General features: G+C 35.8%; 1 protein-coding gene across 2 annotated transcripts in view; it reads left to right on the top strand.

Annotated features, from left to right (window-relative positions):
- RBBP6 (retinoblastoma binding protein 6) overlaps positions 1–11,058 on the top strand; it is a 34,341-nt gene extending 23,283 nt beyond the window's left edge. The window contains exons 11-18 of one of the 2 annotated variants that reach the window (XM_012644998.1): positions 1,458–1,554; positions 1,656–1,734; positions 1,850–1,904; positions 3,563–3,631; positions 5,346–5,708; positions 6,001–6,102; positions 6,951–8,702; positions 9,073–11,058. In XM_012644998.1, the coding sequence (XP_012500452.1) occupies positions 1,458–1,554; positions 1,656–1,734; positions 1,850–1,904; positions 3,563–3,631; positions 5,346–5,708; positions 6,001–6,102; positions 6,951–8,702; positions 9,073–10,639 (4,084 nt within the window). In that variant the 3' untranslated portion in view covers positions 10,640–11,058. The remainder of the gene's footprint in view (positions 1–1,457; positions 1,555–1,655; positions 1,735–1,849; positions 1,905–3,562; positions 3,632–5,345; positions 5,709–6,000; positions 6,103–6,950; positions 8,703–9,072) is intronic. The other variant, XM_012645000.1, reaches the window with a different exon arrangement.
- Positions 11,059–19,614: the final 8,556 nt, after the last annotated feature.

The following is a 19,614-nucleotide window of genomic DNA, read 5'->3' as shown; positions in this document are numbered from 1 at the left end:
CTGAATTTTTCAGTGTTAGAAAACAAATGAGGTCATTGATGTAGTTAGGGGGTTTTTTGGACCCTGCTGAGAAACTGGATGTAGTTTTTTTATTGTTGTATAATACTGCTGTAACAGTTTTCTTAGTGGACCACTGTGCTCAGTAGGGTGGGATGACTTGTAAGAAATGACTTAGTCTTATTGAGGGAAGAGGCAAATGAAGGTAATTTATATGCCAAATGATTAAGCATCCCAAGGTAAAATAGAGGTTGTCCCTGTTAAATGTTGAATCATACCATAACTAAGCTCTGCAGTTCAGGGATGGGAGAATTTACTTATGGTTATAATGATGATACTAGAAAAGAGTAGATTTAAGCAGAACTAAGAACGGTTTGGATATGTAGAGAAGAGAGATGAAAACACTGGGAGAAATAGGTCAGGAATAATTGTTTTAGAGCATAATTATGTGGGAGAGTAGTGAAAACTCAAGTAAATCCTACCACTTCAGAAATGAAAGGGCTCTTTCTGTGACCATGTAGTCTACTGGCTCATAAATTCTTTAAAAAAAAATCATCCATTTTCTAGAAAATAGATGTCAGAGGACTGTTTCATATACACTGAAGCAAAATCTTTAGGGCGAGACCTTTACATGTGTATTTAAGAAATCCACTGATCTGGTTTAGCATTTTATTTGGTTCACATTGGGAATAGGCCTAGAGTGTTCTAAGGCTTATCCAAGATTAAACCCCTTCATTTTAGTGGTAGAGATAGAACTAAAACTTACTCCTAATCCTGTGTTCTTTTTGTTCTCATATATAGTCCACACTTTGATTTCTTTTTTTAAGTTTTCTGTTTTTGGAACCAGTTTCCATCATATCTGTCATATGTAGGAGGTTCAAAAGGAGGTTCCTTCCTTTTGCTTTTCCACTGTATAAAGAACTCTCCAAAGGTCCAGTCCTCTCTCACTTTCCTCAAAAGTTTCATCATCTTTGACTTAACTCATCTTAATGCCAGCTGATTGATGGATAAACTGAGTTATCAACAAGCTGATTTTTACTTTTTTTTTTAAGAGACAGAATCTCCGTTTTTTTTGTTTGTTTTTTGTTGCATTATTTTTGTTTTGTTTTTTCGTTACCAGTCACCAGCAGTAGGAAGAGACAGTCTCAGTGTCACACAGGCTGGCGTGCAGTGACATGATCATAGCTCACTGCAGGCTCAAAATCCTGGCCTCGAGTGATCTTCCTGCCTCAACCTCTTGAGTAACTGGAACAACAGCACACACCACCATGCCTGGCTAAATTTTTTTTATTGTTGTAGAGACAAGGTCTTGAACTCCGGGACTCAAGCAACCCTCTTGCCTCAGCCTCCTAAAGTGCTGGAATTACATACGTGAGCCACTGTGCCCAGTCATACTCGAACTCTTAATACTCCATTTCTGATGACTTTTTAATGTATTGTAAATTATATTTGTTTTCTAGAGATTCTGATAATAAAATATTGCCAGCTGCAGCTCTTGCATCAGAACATTCGAAGGGAACCTCCTCAATTGCAATTACTGCTCTTATGGAAGAGAAGGTAAATTTCATTGGCTCTTAAATTTGGAGTTTTTTTGTAGTAGAGTTTGTTTTGTTTTTAACACTTCCTTAAACTATTTTTATTTGTGCTTGTTCCTAAAGGGTTACCAGGTGCCTGTACTTGGAACCCCATCTTTGCTCGGACAGTCGTTATTGCATGGACAGTTGATCCCCACAACTGGTGAGTAAAATCATTTTGGTTTAGACCTTTGTTCCCTTTAAAGAATAATTTTAGCTTTATTTAACATGAAGTTTTATATTTACTTACAGTTTTTTGCTTATTTTTTGTTTCTAAGGTCCAGTACGAATAAATGCCGCTCGTCCAGGTGGTGGTCGACCAGGTTGGGAACAGTAAGTATATATTTAAAATAATCGTCAGATGATTGCCTTCCAACTAGATAAGGGAAGTACAAACTAGGCAGTGTGTTGCCAAATGCTTTTTATTGTAAACACCTTTTATGTGCCAGATTAACATGCTTTTTATGTAAAATATCAAAATGAGTAATTCTCTAAAATACAAAATCTTGTAAGTTCTTTTCTACTTTCTTGTCTAATAAATGGAGCTCTTGACAGGACCTTAGTTAATGAGTAGATAAAAATTACTTGAAAACTTATTTTGCATATAGGATCAGTTATTTTCCTCAGGTTTAACTTTTTCCTATCCTTAATTTGGATGATCAAAATTTGAGTACATAAATGCATGTTAAGATTAAAGTCTACCAAACAAGATTTCTCATATTGAATAGCATCTGTTATAAAATCTTACTGCATATTAAAATCTAAATTTTCCGCCCAGAAATACAAAGAACTTTGGTCTTCTGTGGGGTGTCTTGTGACATTAAAAATCAGTAGATTTATTTAATATCTTTCTATTGACACCATTGTTTCTGTTTATATAATCCAATTTATGGCTGACATATTCTGAAACTTTGATCTTTTTGTTTGACAAACTAAATTTCTTACACCAGGATATATAGGTCAAAGTAAAACTTTAAAAAGAAAGAAAGAAAAACTAAATTTCTGATAAAGTATATTAAGTAAGAGGCTAGTAGAATATATCAGTAAAAGAACATGGGATTTAGAGACAGGTAGACCTGAACTTGAATCCCAGCTCCTCCATTTACTAGCTATATGATAGTAGCCTCCACTTCCTCATTTGTAGAATTGGAATGCTGCTACCTACCGTAACATGTAAACTGCCTGTATAGTGTAGTAAAGGCAATTATAGAATACTAATTAAAATATAATATTACAGAAAATTGGCTGGGCATGGTGGCTTAACACCTGTAATTCCAGCACTTTGGGACCTGAGGCAGGAGGATCACTTGAGACCAGTAATTCAAGACCAGCCTGGGCAACATAGTGAGACTCTGCCTCTACCTGGCCAGGTGTGGTGGCTCATGCCTGTAGTCCCAGCTACTCTGGAGGCTGAGGCAGGAAGATCGCTTGAGCCCAAGAGTTCGAGGTTACAGTGAGCTATGATTGTGCCACTGACAGCAAGAGCCTGTCTCATAAATAAATAAGTTGAAACCCTGTCTCAAAAATAAAATTAATGAGTAAATTAAAATATTACAGAAAATATAATACATTGAGGTTTAATTATTGTTAATACTACAGTTATTCAGGGGAGAAGAAGCTAATTTTAAGTAAATATAATATTTGCTCAGATCTCTTCTATCTGGAACAAGTGAAGACTCAGAAAGTAGGCAGGTGTGGTGGCATACACCTGTAGTCCCAGCTATTTGGGAGAGTGAGACAGGAGAATCACTTAAACAGGAGTTTGAGGCAGCAGTGTGCTATGAATCCACCACTGTACTCCAGCCTGGGCAACAGAGCAAGACCCTGTCTCTAAATAAAAGAGGGAAAGCACATTAAAAAGAAAATCAGGAAATAGGAAAAGGTTTTCAGAGTAGTTAAAATAGGTATCTTAATGTCTACACATGGAATGGTCATGTATTATACCCATGGAAAAATACACAAGCCTATTTTATCTTTTTTCTTCCACACAGTTCCAATAAGCTTGGCTATCTGGTTTCTCCACCACAGCAAATTAGAAGGGGGGAGAGGAGCTGCTACAGGTAGGCATGCTAAAAATCTGAAAATAATGATCTTATGACATACTGAAAAATATACCACAAAGAAATTAAAGCACAGCAGTGGCAGGAGAACGGGGGGGTCATTTCTTTGGATTTTGCTTATCTTGTAAATCCTCAGTAGTTGTCCTTAAAGAGGCCTAGAAAATAATAATTACATTTAGTATTTTAAATGATGGTTTTTAAGACTACATTATTTATATTCCTTCCCATTGATTACTTTCTCCCTATTAGCACAGAGCATAATATTGGCTTGCATTTACCCTCTTGGGAGGGTAGTAAATGAAAGGGTAGAAATAAAGTAATGGAAGAAAGTCACTAAAGCCCAGACAATATTTAGGATATCAATTTAAGATAAAAATTAACTAGCTCAGCTCCCAAGTGTGAAGAAGAATTGCATTTATTTCTCTTCTAGACTCAACTGTCCTAGTCTTCCCCTACCTTCCTTTTTCCAAAAGAAGAGACAAGGATATTGTTAGGGGCTCTTGCCCTTGGCAGGCACAAGCAATATTAATCTAAGAAGTAAGCCATATAGGTCTTACTGTCTAGGTCATAGTCTCCTTCAGGGTAAAGGGGCCTCCAAAACTTTATAACAAGAACATTAAGAGTATCTTCTAGTGCTCCATTGAGAATTGCTAAGCTTATGAAGATTTACTATTTCATTACGAGAATTCACATGTTAAAAGAAGCTAATATTTACTAATTCATGGCTTTCTGAAAAGAGACTTAAAATCTAAATCCCTGCTACTGCTGTTGTGTACCAGTTGCCTATAATTTAAAGAACCTTTAGCTTAACACAAGTAAGCCCACTTTGTTTCTTTGATGAAACACAAAGAAACTTTAGCCAGCATTTATTTTTACTTAACCCTTTGAGAGAAAACATTGAGATTTTTAGTTGTTAATTACAGACGTTAAAACCGGTATTCTACTTTGTATGATCTTCACCCACTTCTCAAAAAAGGTGGTTATAGAAAGTGGTTTTTCTTTATTCAAACTCTTGGGCACAAAAAGCATTTTGGGGAGAACTAGGTCACAGTAGCATTGACCTGTCAGTTCCTTCAAAAGACAGATGAGGAAGTAACAGGTAATAATTAGTGGAGTGATAATCAATGTAAACTTCACAAAAGAGAACTTTTAACAATAGTATTTTAGACCAGGTGTGATGACTCATGCCTATAATCCCAGCACTTTGGGAGGTCAAGGCAAGAGATGAGGCTAGGAGTTCAAGACCAGCCTGGGCAACAAAACGAGACCCCCTTTCTACAAAAAATTTAAAAATTAGCTTGATGTGGTGGTATACACTTGTATTCCCAGCTACTTGGGAGGCTGAGATGGAAGGATCACTTGACCCAGGAGTTAGAGGTTGTAGTGAGCTGTGATCATGGCACTGCACTCTAGCCTGGGTGACAGAGCAAGACCCAGCCTCTAAAATATATATATAAAAAATTTTTTGTTTATTATAGTATTTTCATATAGAGAAGGTCCTATAAATTTGTATCATCTCAGTCCCTAAGTGGCCTTAAAAATAAGGTTTTGTTATAAAGTTACTTTTACAAATAAATGCTACCAATGTTTCTATACTCCTTGAATAGTTGAATCTATTCCATTGTTTGTAAGTTTGAAACTAGTTATAGATAGAAAAGACAAACTTAGATAACTTTAATTTGAAGGAATAATATCTTGGAATTTATTTCTCCAGAAGTATAAACCGTGGGCGACACCACAGCGAAAGATCACAGAGGACTCAAGGCCCATCACTACCAGCGACTCCAGTCTTTGTACCTGTTCCACCACCTCCCTTGTATCCACCTCCTCCCCATACACTTCCTCTCCCTCCAGGTGTTCCTCCCCCACAGTTTTCTCCTCAGTTTCCTCCTGGCCAGCCACCACCTGCTGGGTATAGTGTCCCTCCTCCTGGGTTTCCTCCAGCTCCTGCCAATTTATCTACACCTTGGGTGTCATCAGGAGTACAGACAGCTCATTCAAATACCATCCCAACAACCCAAGCACCACCTTTATCCAGGGAAGAATTCTATAGAGAGCAACGACGACTAAAAGAAGAGTAAGTATTTTAATTTGAAATTATTATACACTTTGTTCATTTTCTGATATAACATTAAATAGGTATCTTTGGAAACATTTTCCAGTGTTTCCAGTTAGTACGAGAAAATTCACCTAAAATTTAAACCAAAGCCATATAAGCAACTTCCTCAGGGATTCCTAGTTATTTATAGTTTTAAAGTGGAAAACTAATGACAATTTCATTCATTTCATTCATGATCTAATTACATTTGTCTTGTTAGTTTTCTTAAATGGTTTTTGTTAACTTTCACTCTTTAACTTTATTTTACTAGGGAAAAGAAAAAGTCCAAGCTAGATGAGTTTACAAATGATTTTGCTAAGGAATTGATGGAATACAAAAAGATTCAAAAGGAGCGTAGGCGCTCATTTTCCAGGTTAGTGTTTTGCAAGCCTTCACAACAGAATTACAAATGGGACTTTGAATATCCAGGGATTAGCTATGGATATAAATAACATTGCACTTACGGAATTTTTCTGATTCGGTCTAGGTATACAGAAATGAAGATATAGCTTATTTCCCAATATCTGTTTAATGAAGTAATGTCTCAGTGTAAATTCTATTGTGTAGAACTAGCAGTTTATGGGGATTAAATTGCCCTTGTCCCTTGAAGTTATTTATATATAGTATGAAATAATTGGGAAATGTTTTTGGAAGGAAAGAAATAGGAGAATAGCCAAAGAACATTTCTGAGGACCCTTTTACCATAAGGCTACAGCTTCTTGCTGGAACATTAACCTGTGTAATTAAATTGAAGTAGTGGTAGAATAGAAATTGCTTTATTACTAGAAAAACTGAATTATAAAAATTCCCTGGAAGTTTTTATTTTTTAGCTTTATACTTTAAATGTGGTTCCTTTTAAAACTAGGCTATTGGCCAGTATAGGACAAAAAATGGACTCCTACTTAAATAATTAGATAGGAAGTGAAATTTAATTTAATTGGCATTTTTTTTAATGTTAGTTAGCTCATATAACTCACGGTACATTAATGCACTCCACTCTAATTGTTAAGATTTCACTTTTATTTTGTAATAAATGATTGCTCTGATTCGTGCACTTTATTCCATTTCAATAGAGGTCACTGCACCTCTTTAATCATCTAAGATGAAACTTGATATAACGAAAGATGAAACCGTGAGGACAGAATGCTAGAATCTGAGATTCTGTATTTTATTTTGTGTATATTTCTCAACTATCAACAATTGTTTTGTTTTTGTTTCTAGGTCTAAATCTCCCTATAGTGGATCCTCATATTCAAGAAGTTCATATACTTATTCTAAATCAAGATCTGGTTCAACACGTTCACGCTCTTATTCTCGATCATTCAGCCGCTCACATTCTCGTTCCTATTCACGATCACCTCCATACCCCAGAAGAGGCAGAGGCAAGAGTCGAAATTACCGTTCACGATCTAGATCTCATGGATATCATCGGTCTAGGTCAAGGTCACCCCCATATAGACGCTATCATTCACGATCAAGATCTCCTCAAGCATTTCGGGGGCAGTCTCCTAATAAACGTAATGTACCTCAAGGGGAAACAGAACGTGAATATTTTAATAGATACAGAGAAGTTCCACCACCTTATGACATGAAAGCTTATTATGGGAGGAGTGTTGACTTTAGAGACCCATTTGAAAAAGAGCGTTACCGAGAATGGGAGAGAAAATACAGAGAGTGGTATGAAAAATATTATAAAGGTTATGCTGCTGGAGCACAGCCTAGACCCTCAGCAAATAGAGAGAACTTTTCTCCAGAGAGATTTTTACCACTTAATATCAGGAACTCTCCCTTCACGAGAGGCCGCAGAGAAGATTATGTTGGTGGGCAGAGTCACAGAAGTCGAAACATAGGTGGCAACTATCCAGAAAAGCTTTCCACAAGAGACGGTCACAATCAGAAGGACAATACAAAGTCAAAAGAGAAGGAGAGTGAAAATGCTCCAGGAGATGCTAAAGGAAATAAGCATAAGAAACATAGAAAAAGAAGAAAAGGGGAAGAAAATGAAGGTTTTCTGAACCCAGAGTTATTAGAGACTTCTAGGAAATCAAGAGAACCAACAGGTGTTGAAGAAAATAAAACAGACTCACTGTTTGTTCTCCCAAGTAGAGATGATGCTACACCTGTTCGAGATGAACCAATGGATGCAGAATCCATCACTTTTAAATCAGTGTCTGAAAAAGACAAGAGAGAAAAAGATAAACCAAAAGCAAAAGGTGACAAGACCAAACGGAAAAATGATGGATCTACTGTGTCCAAAAAAGAAAGTGTAAAACCTGCTAAAGGACCCCAAGAAAAACTAGATGGAGAGCGTGAAAAATCTCCTCGATCTGAACCTCCACTTAAAAAAGCCAAAGAGGAGACTCCAAAGACTGACAATGCTAAATCATCATCTTCCTCTCAGAAAGATGAAAAGATCATTGGAACCCCCAGAAAAGCTCACTCTAAATCAGCAAAAGAACACCAAGAGACAAAACCAGTCAAAGAGGAAAAAGTAAAGAAGGACTATTCCAAAGATGTCAAATCAGAAAAGCTAACTAATAAGGAAGAAAAGGCCAAGAAGCCTAATGAGAAAAATAAACCGTTTGATAACAAGGGAGAAAAAAGAAAAAGAAAAACTGAAGAAAAAAGTGTAGATAAAGATTTTGAGTCTTCAATGAAAGTCTCTAAACTAGAAGTAACTGAAATAGTGAAACCATCACCAAAGCGCAAAATGGAACCTGATATTGAAAAATTGGATAGGACCCCCGAAAAGGACAAAATTTCATCATCAACAGCTCCAGCCAAAAAAATCAAGCTCAACAGAGAAACTGGAAAAAAAATTGGAAGTACAGAAAATATATCTAATACGAAAGAGCCTTCTGAAAAATCGGAGTCAACATCTAGCAAAGTTAAACAAGAAAAAGTCAAAGGAAAGGTCAGACGAAAAGTAACTGGGACTGAAGGATCCAGCTCAACTCTTGTGGATTATACCAGGTATCTGATGGTGGGTGGGTGTGGATGTTTGTTTTGGGAAAGGGTTTTATTTAATTTTATCCTTGCTTATACTTCTTATGTTAATTAAGAATGTACTGATCCTAGGGATTAGGCTGGGTGTGCTCTTTTGTTTCCTTTAAAGAAAAGAATTGTTAAAGACAAAGTTGTAAGTAAATTTAGGGGGTGAACCACATTTGTTTTTATGCAATCGTATTCTTAAATCATGTGTATCTTTATTAGAGCAGGATAATTTGGCTTTTTAAAATTGAAAGGACATTTATTGTGTTTAAGTTAGCATTTTTGTATTTATCAATGTTTTATAATTAATAGTAAATTCTTCATTAATTAAGAATATTTTTATTCTTTTTAGTACGAGCTCAACTGGAGGCAGTCCTGTGCGGAAATCTGAAGAAAAAACAGATACGAAACGAACTGTCATTAAAACTATGGAAGAATATAATAATGACAATACAGCGCCTGCTGAAGATGTTATTATTATGATTCAAGTTCCTCAATCCAAATGGGATAAAGATGACTTTGAATCTGAAGAAGAAGATGTTAAATCTACACAGCCTATATCAAGTGTAGGAAAACCTGCTAGTGTCATAAAAAATGTTAGTACAAAGCCATCAAATACAGTCAAATATACTGAGAAAGAAAGTGAGCAATCAGAGAAAATTCAGAAATTCACCAAGGAGGTGAGCCATGAAATTATACAACATGAGGTCAAAAGTTCAAAAAACTCTACATCTAGTGAAAAAGGGAAAACCAAAGATCGAGATCATTCAGTATTGGAAAAGGAAAACCTTGAAAAGAGGAAGAGCATCACTCAGCCAGAGAAAGATAGTAATTTGGACCGTCTCAATGAACAAGGAAATTTCAAAAATCTGTCTCAATCTTCCAAAGAGACTAGAACTTCAGATAAGCATGATTCTGTTCGTGGTTCTTCAAATAAAGACTTCACCCCCAGTAGAGACAAAAAAGCCGACTATGACAGCAGAGAGTATTCAAGTTCCAAACGTAGAGATGAAAGGAATGAATTAACAAGAAGAAAAGACTCTCCTTCTCGGAATAAAGATTCTGCATCTGGACAGAAAAATAAGCTGAGGGAAGAGAGAGATTTGCCTAAAAAAGGAACAGGAGAGTCCAAAAAAAGTAATTCTAGTCCTTCAAGAGACAAGAAACCTCATGATCACAAAGCCACTTATGACACTAAACGGTCAAGTGAAGAGACAAAGTCTGTAGAGAAAAACCCTTGCAAGGATCGTGAAAAGCATACATTAGAAGCAAGGAACAATAAAGAGTCAAGTGGCAATAAATTACTTTATATACTTAACCCACCAGACACACAGATTGAAAAAGAGCAAATTCCTGGGCAAATTGACAAGAATGCTGTCAAGCCTAAACCCCAATTAAGTCATTCCTCTCGACTTTCCTCCGACTTAACTAGAGAAACTGATGAAGCTGCTTTCGAACCAGACTATAATGAAACAGACAGTGAAAGTAATGTGTCTATAAAAGAGGAGGAAACTTCAGGAAATATTTCTAAGGACCTGAAAGATAAAATAATGGAGAAAGCAAAAGAGAGTGTAGACCCAGCAGCAGTTGGCCAGGTGGGCATAAGAAGCCAGAGTCAAAGCAGCCCTAGTGTTAGTCCAAGCCGAAGTCACAGCCCTTCTGGCAGCCAGACCCGAAGCCACAGTAGCAGTGCCAGCTCAGCAGAAAGTCAGGACAGCAAGAAGAAGAAGAAAAAGAAGGAAAAGAAAAAGCACAAGAAACATAAAAAACATAAGAAGCATAAGAAACATGCAGGCACTGAAGTAGAATTGGAAAAAAGCCAAAAACACAAACATAAGAAAAAGAAGTCAAAGAAGAACAAAGATAAAGAAAAGGAGAAGGAGAAAGATGACCAAAAAGTGAAATCTGTCACTGTGTAAAAGGACAGATTTTAAAAATTGACTTAATTACTAAGTCATCTGTATTAAATTTTGTTATAATGTAAAGAGATTCAAGCCTTGTAAATAATGACATGGAAGACCCTGTGCTGCACTTAAAATATTGCTGCTTGATTATTTGATTTTTACATCAGAGCTTTATAACACGAACTTTTGTACAGAATTGTGAGTTGTGACCATGTAACATGAGAGGTTTTGCTAGGGCCTATTATTTTTAACCACCATGAATTAGTTGGGGTGGAGTTTACTGTACTGTGAAATTTTCACATTTGAATTTTTTTAATTGCCTGGCAAAAGCTGATATCAGTTCTAAAATATCAGCAGAATGATTTGCTGAATTCATTACAATCCCGTTATGTCACTTTTTGATTACAATAAAAGTTTTCAGTAAACTTTTCAAATGTTGAATTATTTGCATTATTTAAAGAAAGTAGTGTCATATCTCTTCCCCCTTCCATTTCTCTGTTTTAAAAATCCTTTGTTTTTTTTAATATAAGCTGAGCTGAATATACAAAATTCTAAACTAAACATTGAAGATACACTTCATATGTGGGCTGATAGTAGGTGGCTAGAAATAAATCAGGATTAATTGGAGATGTGGTTAAATAAATCTAGGCGAGTCTTGATACAGTAATTAGAAGTTTGAATTTCTAAAACAGTTTGGATTTAAATTTTAGAAATAAGGAATTGTAATGTTTATGGCCACATTTTTCTTAAAACCCTGATAAATGAGTATTAGATTCCTTGATAAAGAAGCCAGTGCGTCTGGCCTACCTAATCTGCTCAGTTGACAAAATCAAGCAGTAAGTACTAGGTAAGACTATGATGGTGTCCTTCATTACTGTGGTTCAGGAAGTGTATTGTGGACAATGAAGAGCTACTGAAAGGATTTGAGGGGAATGAGAGAATGAGAGTAATTTAGAAACGCGGTGTAAAGAGGGATTAAAAAAATAATCTGTATTGGGAAAAGGGACCAGTTCTGGTCTGTGGTGGTCCTAGAGTACTGTGTGAGGAGGCATGGACTTTGGTAGTAGGAGATGAAGGAAAGGATTGACATTAGCAGCAATGTCCCGTTAACCTGCCTTGACTCAGTATTTCCAGAGTGTGCCGTGTGTACAGCACTGTATTCTGTTGTTGGTATTTGGTTTTAAGTGGTATACACACACTTTTGAATGTTTTTTTAATGTAACATTTATTATTTTAAAAATATTAAGTGATTTAAAGAAAAATTATATAGGTAACACAAGTACTGTAAACATGAAAGCCGTTCAGGGCTGAATTAAATTTGAGAAATGCTGGCCTTTGAGTCGAAGCAGCTTTCCTCTAAAGGGCTCTGCTTTTGTTGTGATGCTTAACTACATTTGCCTATTCCCAGACACCCCTGTTGTCAGTGGTGGGTTGTCTGTCCTAACCATCCCAACCTTTCACCACCCCACACATGACACGTACGGCCACTTCCACTTTCAGATAATCTGGCTGGACTATATGCTTAATTCCTGCTAATCTGGACCAAAGATCAGATTATATCTCACATTCATAGGATTTGGCACCCAGACTGACTTTTTGTCGTAAATTGCATCATCTGAAGTCAGTTATATTACTGAAGCTCGTTCTTTAATTTTAAGCTAAACTAACCTTTAACTGCAGTCCATTCCTATGACAACAATTCCCCTTTTAGATTTAAGATCCAATATTTCATCCCCAATTTGGTCTTCCAGCTCCATTCTCTGTTGGTTTTATTTAGGCTTGAGGTTTCAACTCACCCATTAGTCACTCTTTGTATTATTTCCCTTCTCTAGTTACCTATACCCTGTCGTTTCAACCATATACTAATATCCCAAAAGCCTGCTGCACCTAAACAGCTAACCTTAAAACCTGGATTAGGGTGCTGAACACTGCTTAACAAAACTAAAGTCTTGAAAGACAATGTAAGAAATTTATTTGACAGGCGCTATGCAAAGTGTTCGTACTTTATTTAAGCACCTTAAAAATTCCAGTGGCTCTTGATGTCTTACATTAAGCAGGAAAGTCCACTGCCTATGAAAGTTCAGTTCAACCTTGGATATTCAAGCCACTGCCTAATCAATTCAACCCTACCATGTGGAAGAGTCGGCTGGCATGTAAGAATCCGCCTATTTTTACTGTTCTCCCAGAGTGGCGTGTTCTATCTCCCTATCTGTAGCACTTGGCTGTTTCATCTGACTGGAATTAACTTCCTCCTTTGCCTACGTCATAATTTCCTCCTGATTGTTAGAGAGTTAGGTTACCTTTTTAAAATCATTCCTTCACAGTGTCTGCTGGCACCCTCCCCCCATCCCACCCCACCCTACACACCTGAGGTGCAGCAGCATCACTGAATATACTGTAGTAACAATTTCCATATTGCTTTCTATGGACTATGTTTGGTTGCCTCCCTCACTGAACTAAGCATGAGCTCCTCAAAAAGAATGTCTGGGTTGGGCATGGTGGTTTAAGCATGTAATCCAAGCACTTTGGGAGGCCAAGGCGGGAGGATCGCTTGAGGTTAGGAGTTCAAGGCCAGCCTGGGCAACATAGCAAGAGCCCATCCCTACCAAAAATAAAGGTAAAAGGCCAGGCATGGTGGCACACGCCTGTAGTCCCAGCTAATTGGGAATCTGAGGCAGGATTGCCTGAGCCCAGGTGAAGTTGCAGCTATGATTGCACCACTGCACTCCAGCCTGGGCAACAGAACGAGATCCTGTCATTTAAAAAAAAAAAAAAAATCTGGTTTATATTCCAGAAGTCAAACCATGCCTTGCACATAGTAATCAATAAATGTTTGAAATAATGAAATCAAATGCTTTTTTTTTAACTTTGAGGTTAAGTTTTACCAAGCAAATTAATTCTCACCTACACAGTGGCCAGAAGAAATATGTGTAGAGGCCAGTAAGAGCAAACTTCATGGACAACCAGCAACATGTCAGTTTTTTAAGGGAGGAAATTAATTGGTGACCTACTATAGCTTTGAGAAGTATAGTAGTATCCTTCCAGTACTTAGGTGCTTTGATGTGCCAAGGATATTCCAAAATGTTAAAATCAGAAGCTTAAAAAAATAACTCCTTTGCTAGTGTCAGCATGCCAAATGAAGGGAGGTAAACCCTCTCCAAAATATTTAAGCCAGGGATTTTAGAGGGGTAAAAAGCTACTTAATGGTTTATTCATCCCAATTTGTGCAAGTGTCCCCAGGTATGTGTTGTCCACTTTTTCCTGTCTTTAGCTCCTTTAATTAATGCTGTTCTTATTGTGTAAAACTATACAGAACAAAACCTCTGATTGGGAACATGCTCTTTTTGAGCCCTTTTTATACTACTGCTTATTTAATTAAGCTAGCTTCAGTGGTTCTCTGTTATTTTTAACAAGAAAAAAGCCTCATATGTGTGTATGTATATATGTATGTATATGTGTATATATAAAAATATATGTTTATTATGTATATAAAGTGTATACCCTGCTTTTTTTCTTATATATCATAAACATCCCTTTGGCATTAAAAATTTTCACAAACGTTTTTAATTTCGAAAATTGAAATGGTCATGAAAGAATAGAATTGGATTAAGTATGCCACTTAAATCCTTGATAAAGGGTACTGTGGAGCTGCTGTATGTGAATAACTTCAGCATATTAATATGAAAGAAACAGGGCTAACAGGAATATTTAAAGATTTCAGGTGAATTCTTTCAGTAATCTAAAGTATAAACAGCTTATCAAGCAAGGCTCCTCTTTGATAAAAGCTTTTGAGATTATCTTTAGGATCATGTTAAAAGGACTTTTAAAAAATAACTATTTCTAATTTCTTTATGCACTTTTCCCTTTACTAAACTTAATGAGGGGTGAACAGTGATCTCATATCTCATATCTCATAAAGCCAACATGAACATGAATCTTACTTTTCCACTTTGTTTGAAATGTGGCTGTTTCGTAGTTTGCTGTGCAGTTGGCTTGGCCAGTATAAATCTTTTTCAATTTAAGTTTCTAATTTTAAAGTCTTTAACAGTTAAAGATTCTACTGTGCGGATGGACATACATTTAGAATTCAAAATAAAATCCTTTTGTAAAAAGATTGACACCTTAATAACATTTTGATATTTATTTTTTAACCTAGCTTGATACATAAAGGTGGTAGACTGATTCCTTTTCATATCCCAAAAGCTAAAACCAGTGAAAACAAATACGATGAAAAATGAAGATAGGGAAAACTATATCAGTGCTTAAAAACAGGAAAGGATAGAAGGGACAGACATAGCCAGAAATGTGGAATTTCTGCTATGGTACCACATCTTAAAAGTTTAAAATGGAGAAAAGAAATAGATACCCATCAAATGACAGTTCTTCCTTGAGAAAGCAGATGACTTCTTGGGAAGCTTGAGTAGAACAGGATTATGAACACCCCGTAATTTGGAGGGACAAAGGTAGATCATGGAGCTAATGAGGAATATTTCTTTTGCAGTCCCTTAATATAAAAATTGCATAAAGGAAATCTGAAGCATAGGCTATAATGTTGAGAATGGAGGAAGATTCTGTCCAAAACCAGATTTGTTATAGCTGGTCTCTTTGCCAGGAAGGAGGCCAGGCTGCACAGCCCTCTTTCCCCTGGCTATTTTACAGGGTGAGGTGGGGGAGTAGGGACATACAATTTCAAAGCATTGCGGTATTGGTGGTAGAATAGGCAGAAGAGTCAGTGGAATTGAGCAAAATGCCAGAAATTGGCCCAAATATAAAAGTAACATGACAGTTAAAGCATTCGTAAATGTGACTAGGATAGACTTTTAAATATTAATACATAGCTTTGAGAGAACTGGATAACCACTTAGAGAAAAAATAATTTCACATTTTAAAATTCTACAATAGATGTAAATATTTTTATCTAATATTATATATTTAGGATTCAAAATAAAATATTGTAGAAATGTTAACACCTTAATAAAATTTTGATATTAATTGTTAAAATATGTTTTAACCTAGATTATATTCCTCCCATCTTCTAGGATCACCTTCTGTTTAATAGTTTAGGTCTTTATTATTTCAACTGGCCAGTCAGCTGGAAACCCAGGATCTTCCCCAATATTTCTTTTTTTGTTGTTTATTTCCCCCAATATTTCTGATGATTGTTGTTTGAGACCTGGTTTATCTCAGTGTGCTCCTTTCTGATTTCCTGATGTCTATTCCCGGTGCTGATTTTCCTCTTCTGATGTTCTCATTATGGTAGAGTCATACAATCTTCATAAATTTTATAACATTTCTCCCCTATTTTCTCAGAACATCACATCCTCTCATTTTACTGTGCACATTATCATCCCTTCTTTTTTGTCCTACATTATAGGCTCTTTATCTCTTAAACTGAAATCCGTCCTTGAAGTATTTTTCTGAACCAAGAAACAATTCCCCTGAGATGAATTATGCCATTAGAGGGCAGAAGAAGCTGCTGTTAGTTCTTTAAAATAGCAACTTTTTCCCTTTCTACAATTTTTTAGAAATTACAATCTCAACTATTACACAAATGATCAATAAACATTTGAAAAAGTTAGATGCCGCTGACAATAAAACAAAAATGCCAATGAAACGAAGTCCCATTGCCTTCAGGTATTTAGAGTTACCTCTAAGTCCAAAACCAACCTGATTCTCCATCCTCCCATCACATTGACTTTTCCACCAGGATATGTCTATGTTGGTCAGTGTTATCATTAAGTTTGCCCAGGTCATAGTACACATTCTCAATTTGTAGACTTTTTAAGAAATTTTTTATATTTCTAACAGAAAAAGTCATAAATTTTTTCAAGACTTATAAAAAATTTCAGTCTCCTCTAATTCATTCTTCAGAGGCAATTTCAACTCTGCTAGTTCTTTTTTTTAAAAAATAAAGGAAGAAGGCCGGGCGCGGTGGCTCACGCCTGTAATCCTAGCACTCTGGGAGGCCAAGGCGGGCGGATCGTTCTGAGCTCAGGAGTTTGAGACCAGCCTGAGCAAGAGCAAGACCCCGTCTCTACCAAAAAATGGAAAGAAATTAATTGGACAGCTAAAAATATATGTAGAAAAAATTAGCCGGGCATGGTGGCGTGTGCCTGTGGTCCCAGCTACTCGGGAGGCTGAGGCAGGAGGATTGCTTGAGCCCAGGAGTTTGAGGTTGCTGTGAGCTAGGCTGACGCCACGGCACTCACCCCAGGCAAGAGAGTGAGACTTTGTCTCAAAAAAAATAATAAAAGAATAAAAAGATTTGTTATGTAATGACATATTCCTCTTACTGCTTGATTTTTTTCTTCAAACTTAAAAAAATGTATTTTTATTTCTGTTGGGACAAATCGTGGTTTATCTTCTCTAATTCAATAATTTTCATGTACAATCTGTCATGCACTTTCTCCTCTGATTTTTAACTCCAAAACCACATCTCTCGTCTCTATTCAGTCTTTCTTTGCTGCTTGTTTTCTAGGACAACTTGATAAAGTTAGATGTAGAATCCACTTCAATCTTGCTGAGAACATGAAATAGACATAGGTTCTAATTTTTTTTGTTGTTTCTGAGGAACAGATTTCTGAAGGAGAAAGAACCTCTGAGTCTCCACATACTCGTGATTTAATTTTTTAATTATAACTTTTCTTCATAGATGTATCAGTGCTTTCTATGACTAAAAATCCATTGCATGGATATATCACATTTTGTTGATCCATCAGTTGACAGACATTTGGATGGTTTTACTTTTCGGCTATTATGAACACTGTCGCAGGAAGAGGGGGTGAGGAAAAAAGAAAAATTTTAAAAATAAACACTGTCGCTATGAACATTTTGTATACAAATTTTGGTGTAGACATGTCTTTTCAATTCTTAACCTTGTAAATGAGATTTCTGGGTCATATGCCAGACTGATTTACAAAGCAGTGGTACCATTTTGTATTCTCACCAGCCCTGTGTGAGAGTTCCAATTTCTTCATACTCTCTCCAATACTTGTTATTGTCCATCTTTTTTATTACAGCCATCCTATTGTGGTTTTATTAATAATTTACATTTCCTAATGAATGATGATATAGAGCATCTTTTCATGTGCTTATTGACCATTTGCATATCTTTTTCTGGGAGAGATGTCTGTTCAAATCCTCTGTTCATTTTTTAATTGGGCTATTTGTCTTTTTAATGTTAAGTTAGAGTTCTTTTTATATAGTCTGAATACAAGTCTCTTATCAAATGTATGATTTGCAAATATTTTCTCCCATCAGGTGGGTTGTCTTTTTACTTCCTCTGTGGTATCCTTTGAGCACAAAAAGTTTTTAATTTTGGTGATGACAAATTTATTTATTTTTTCTTTTGTCATTTGTGCTTTTGGTGTCACATATAAAATATCATTACTTAATCCAAAGTCATGAAGATCTACATTTTCTTCCAAGAATTGTATACTGTTTGCTCTTACATTTGGGTCTACAATGCATTTTTGTGTTCATTTTGCATATGGTATGAAATAGGGGTCCAACTTCACTCTTTTGCATGTGGATGTTTACTCATCTCAGGACCATTTGTTGAAAGACTACTATTTCCCCACTGAATTTGGGATCTTCTCCAAAATCAACTGACCATAGATGTAAGGGTTTATGTCTGTATTCTTAATTCTAATATACATAGAATTAAGACTATATATATATATATATATGTATATTCTTATCCTTATGTGAGTACCACACTGTATAGTAAGTTTTGAAATCAGCAAGTGTGAGTCATCCAACTTTGTTCTTTTTTAAGATTGTCTTGGCTATTTTGGGTTCCTTGCTTTCCATATGAATTTTAGGATCAGTTGTCCATTTCCAAAAAAAACCAGCTGGGATTTTGATAGGAATTGCATTGAATCTGTAGATTTCTTTTGGTAGTATTGTCATTTTAATAATAATTCTTCCATCCATGAACACTGACTGACTTCCCATTTATCGAGATCTTTAACTTCTTTCAGCAATGTTTTGTAGTTTTAGGTGTGTAAGTTTTACACATCCTTGTTTAAATTTATTCTTAAGTATTTTGTTCTTTTTGTTGCTGTTATAAATTGGATGGCTCTCTTAATTTTACTTTTGGTTTATTATTAAGGTATAGAAATACAATATATGTTTATATATTGATTGTGTATTCTACCACTTTTGTGAACTTGCTTACTATATCTTGATAGTTTCTGTGGATTCTTTGGATTTCTGTAGATAAGGTCATGCCATCTGGAAAGAGTGATAGTCACACTCCTTCCTTTCCAATCTGGATACCTTTTTTTTTCTTGCCTAATTTTCCTAGCCAGAACCCCCAATACAATGTTAATTAGAGGTGACAAGTGCAGAAGTTCTTCTCTTATTACTGATTTTGTGGGAAAAGCATTTAGTCTTTTATGATTAAGTAACACTAAATTTTTCATAAGTGACTTTTACCAGGTTGAGGAAGCTTCCTTCTATTCCTAGTTTATTGACTGTTTGTATCATGAAATGGTGTTAGACTTGGTCAAATACTTTTTCTGCATCTATTGAGATGATCATGTGGGTTCTGTCCTTTATTTTATTAATATGTATTATATTGATTTATTTATATACATTAAACCAACTTTATATTTCTGGAATAAATCTCATTTGGTCATAGTGTATACTTTTTGTATGTTACTGGATTCAGTTTGCTAGTATTTAGGATTTTTTTTTCATCTGTAAGGGATAATGGTCTGTAGTTTTCTTTCTTTATAATGTCTTTGGCTTTAACATCAGAGTAATACTGGTCTCATAAAATGAGTTGGGAAGTATCCCTACGATTCATTTTTAGTTAATTTTTCTGTATTGTACAAGGTGTGAATTGAAGTTAATGTCTTTGCATATATATATCAATTGTTGTAGCACCATTTGTTGAAAAGACTATACTTTCTCCACTGAATTGCCTTTTCAATTTTGTTGGAAATCAATTGACCATATTTGTGTGGGTCTATTTCTCTACTTTC

Source organism: Propithecus coquereli, unplaced genomic scaffold (genome assembly GCF_000956105.1).
Source record: "Propithecus coquereli isolate 6110/MARCELLA unplaced genomic scaffold, Pcoq_1.0 Scaffold223, whole genome shotgun sequence".
In the NCBI taxonomy this organism is placed as follows: domain Eukaryota; kingdom Metazoa; phylum Chordata; class Mammalia; order Primates; family Indriidae; genus Propithecus; species Propithecus coquereli.
Note: the sequence above shows the minus strand (reverse complement) of the source record. Positions and strands in the feature narration are given on the sequence as shown.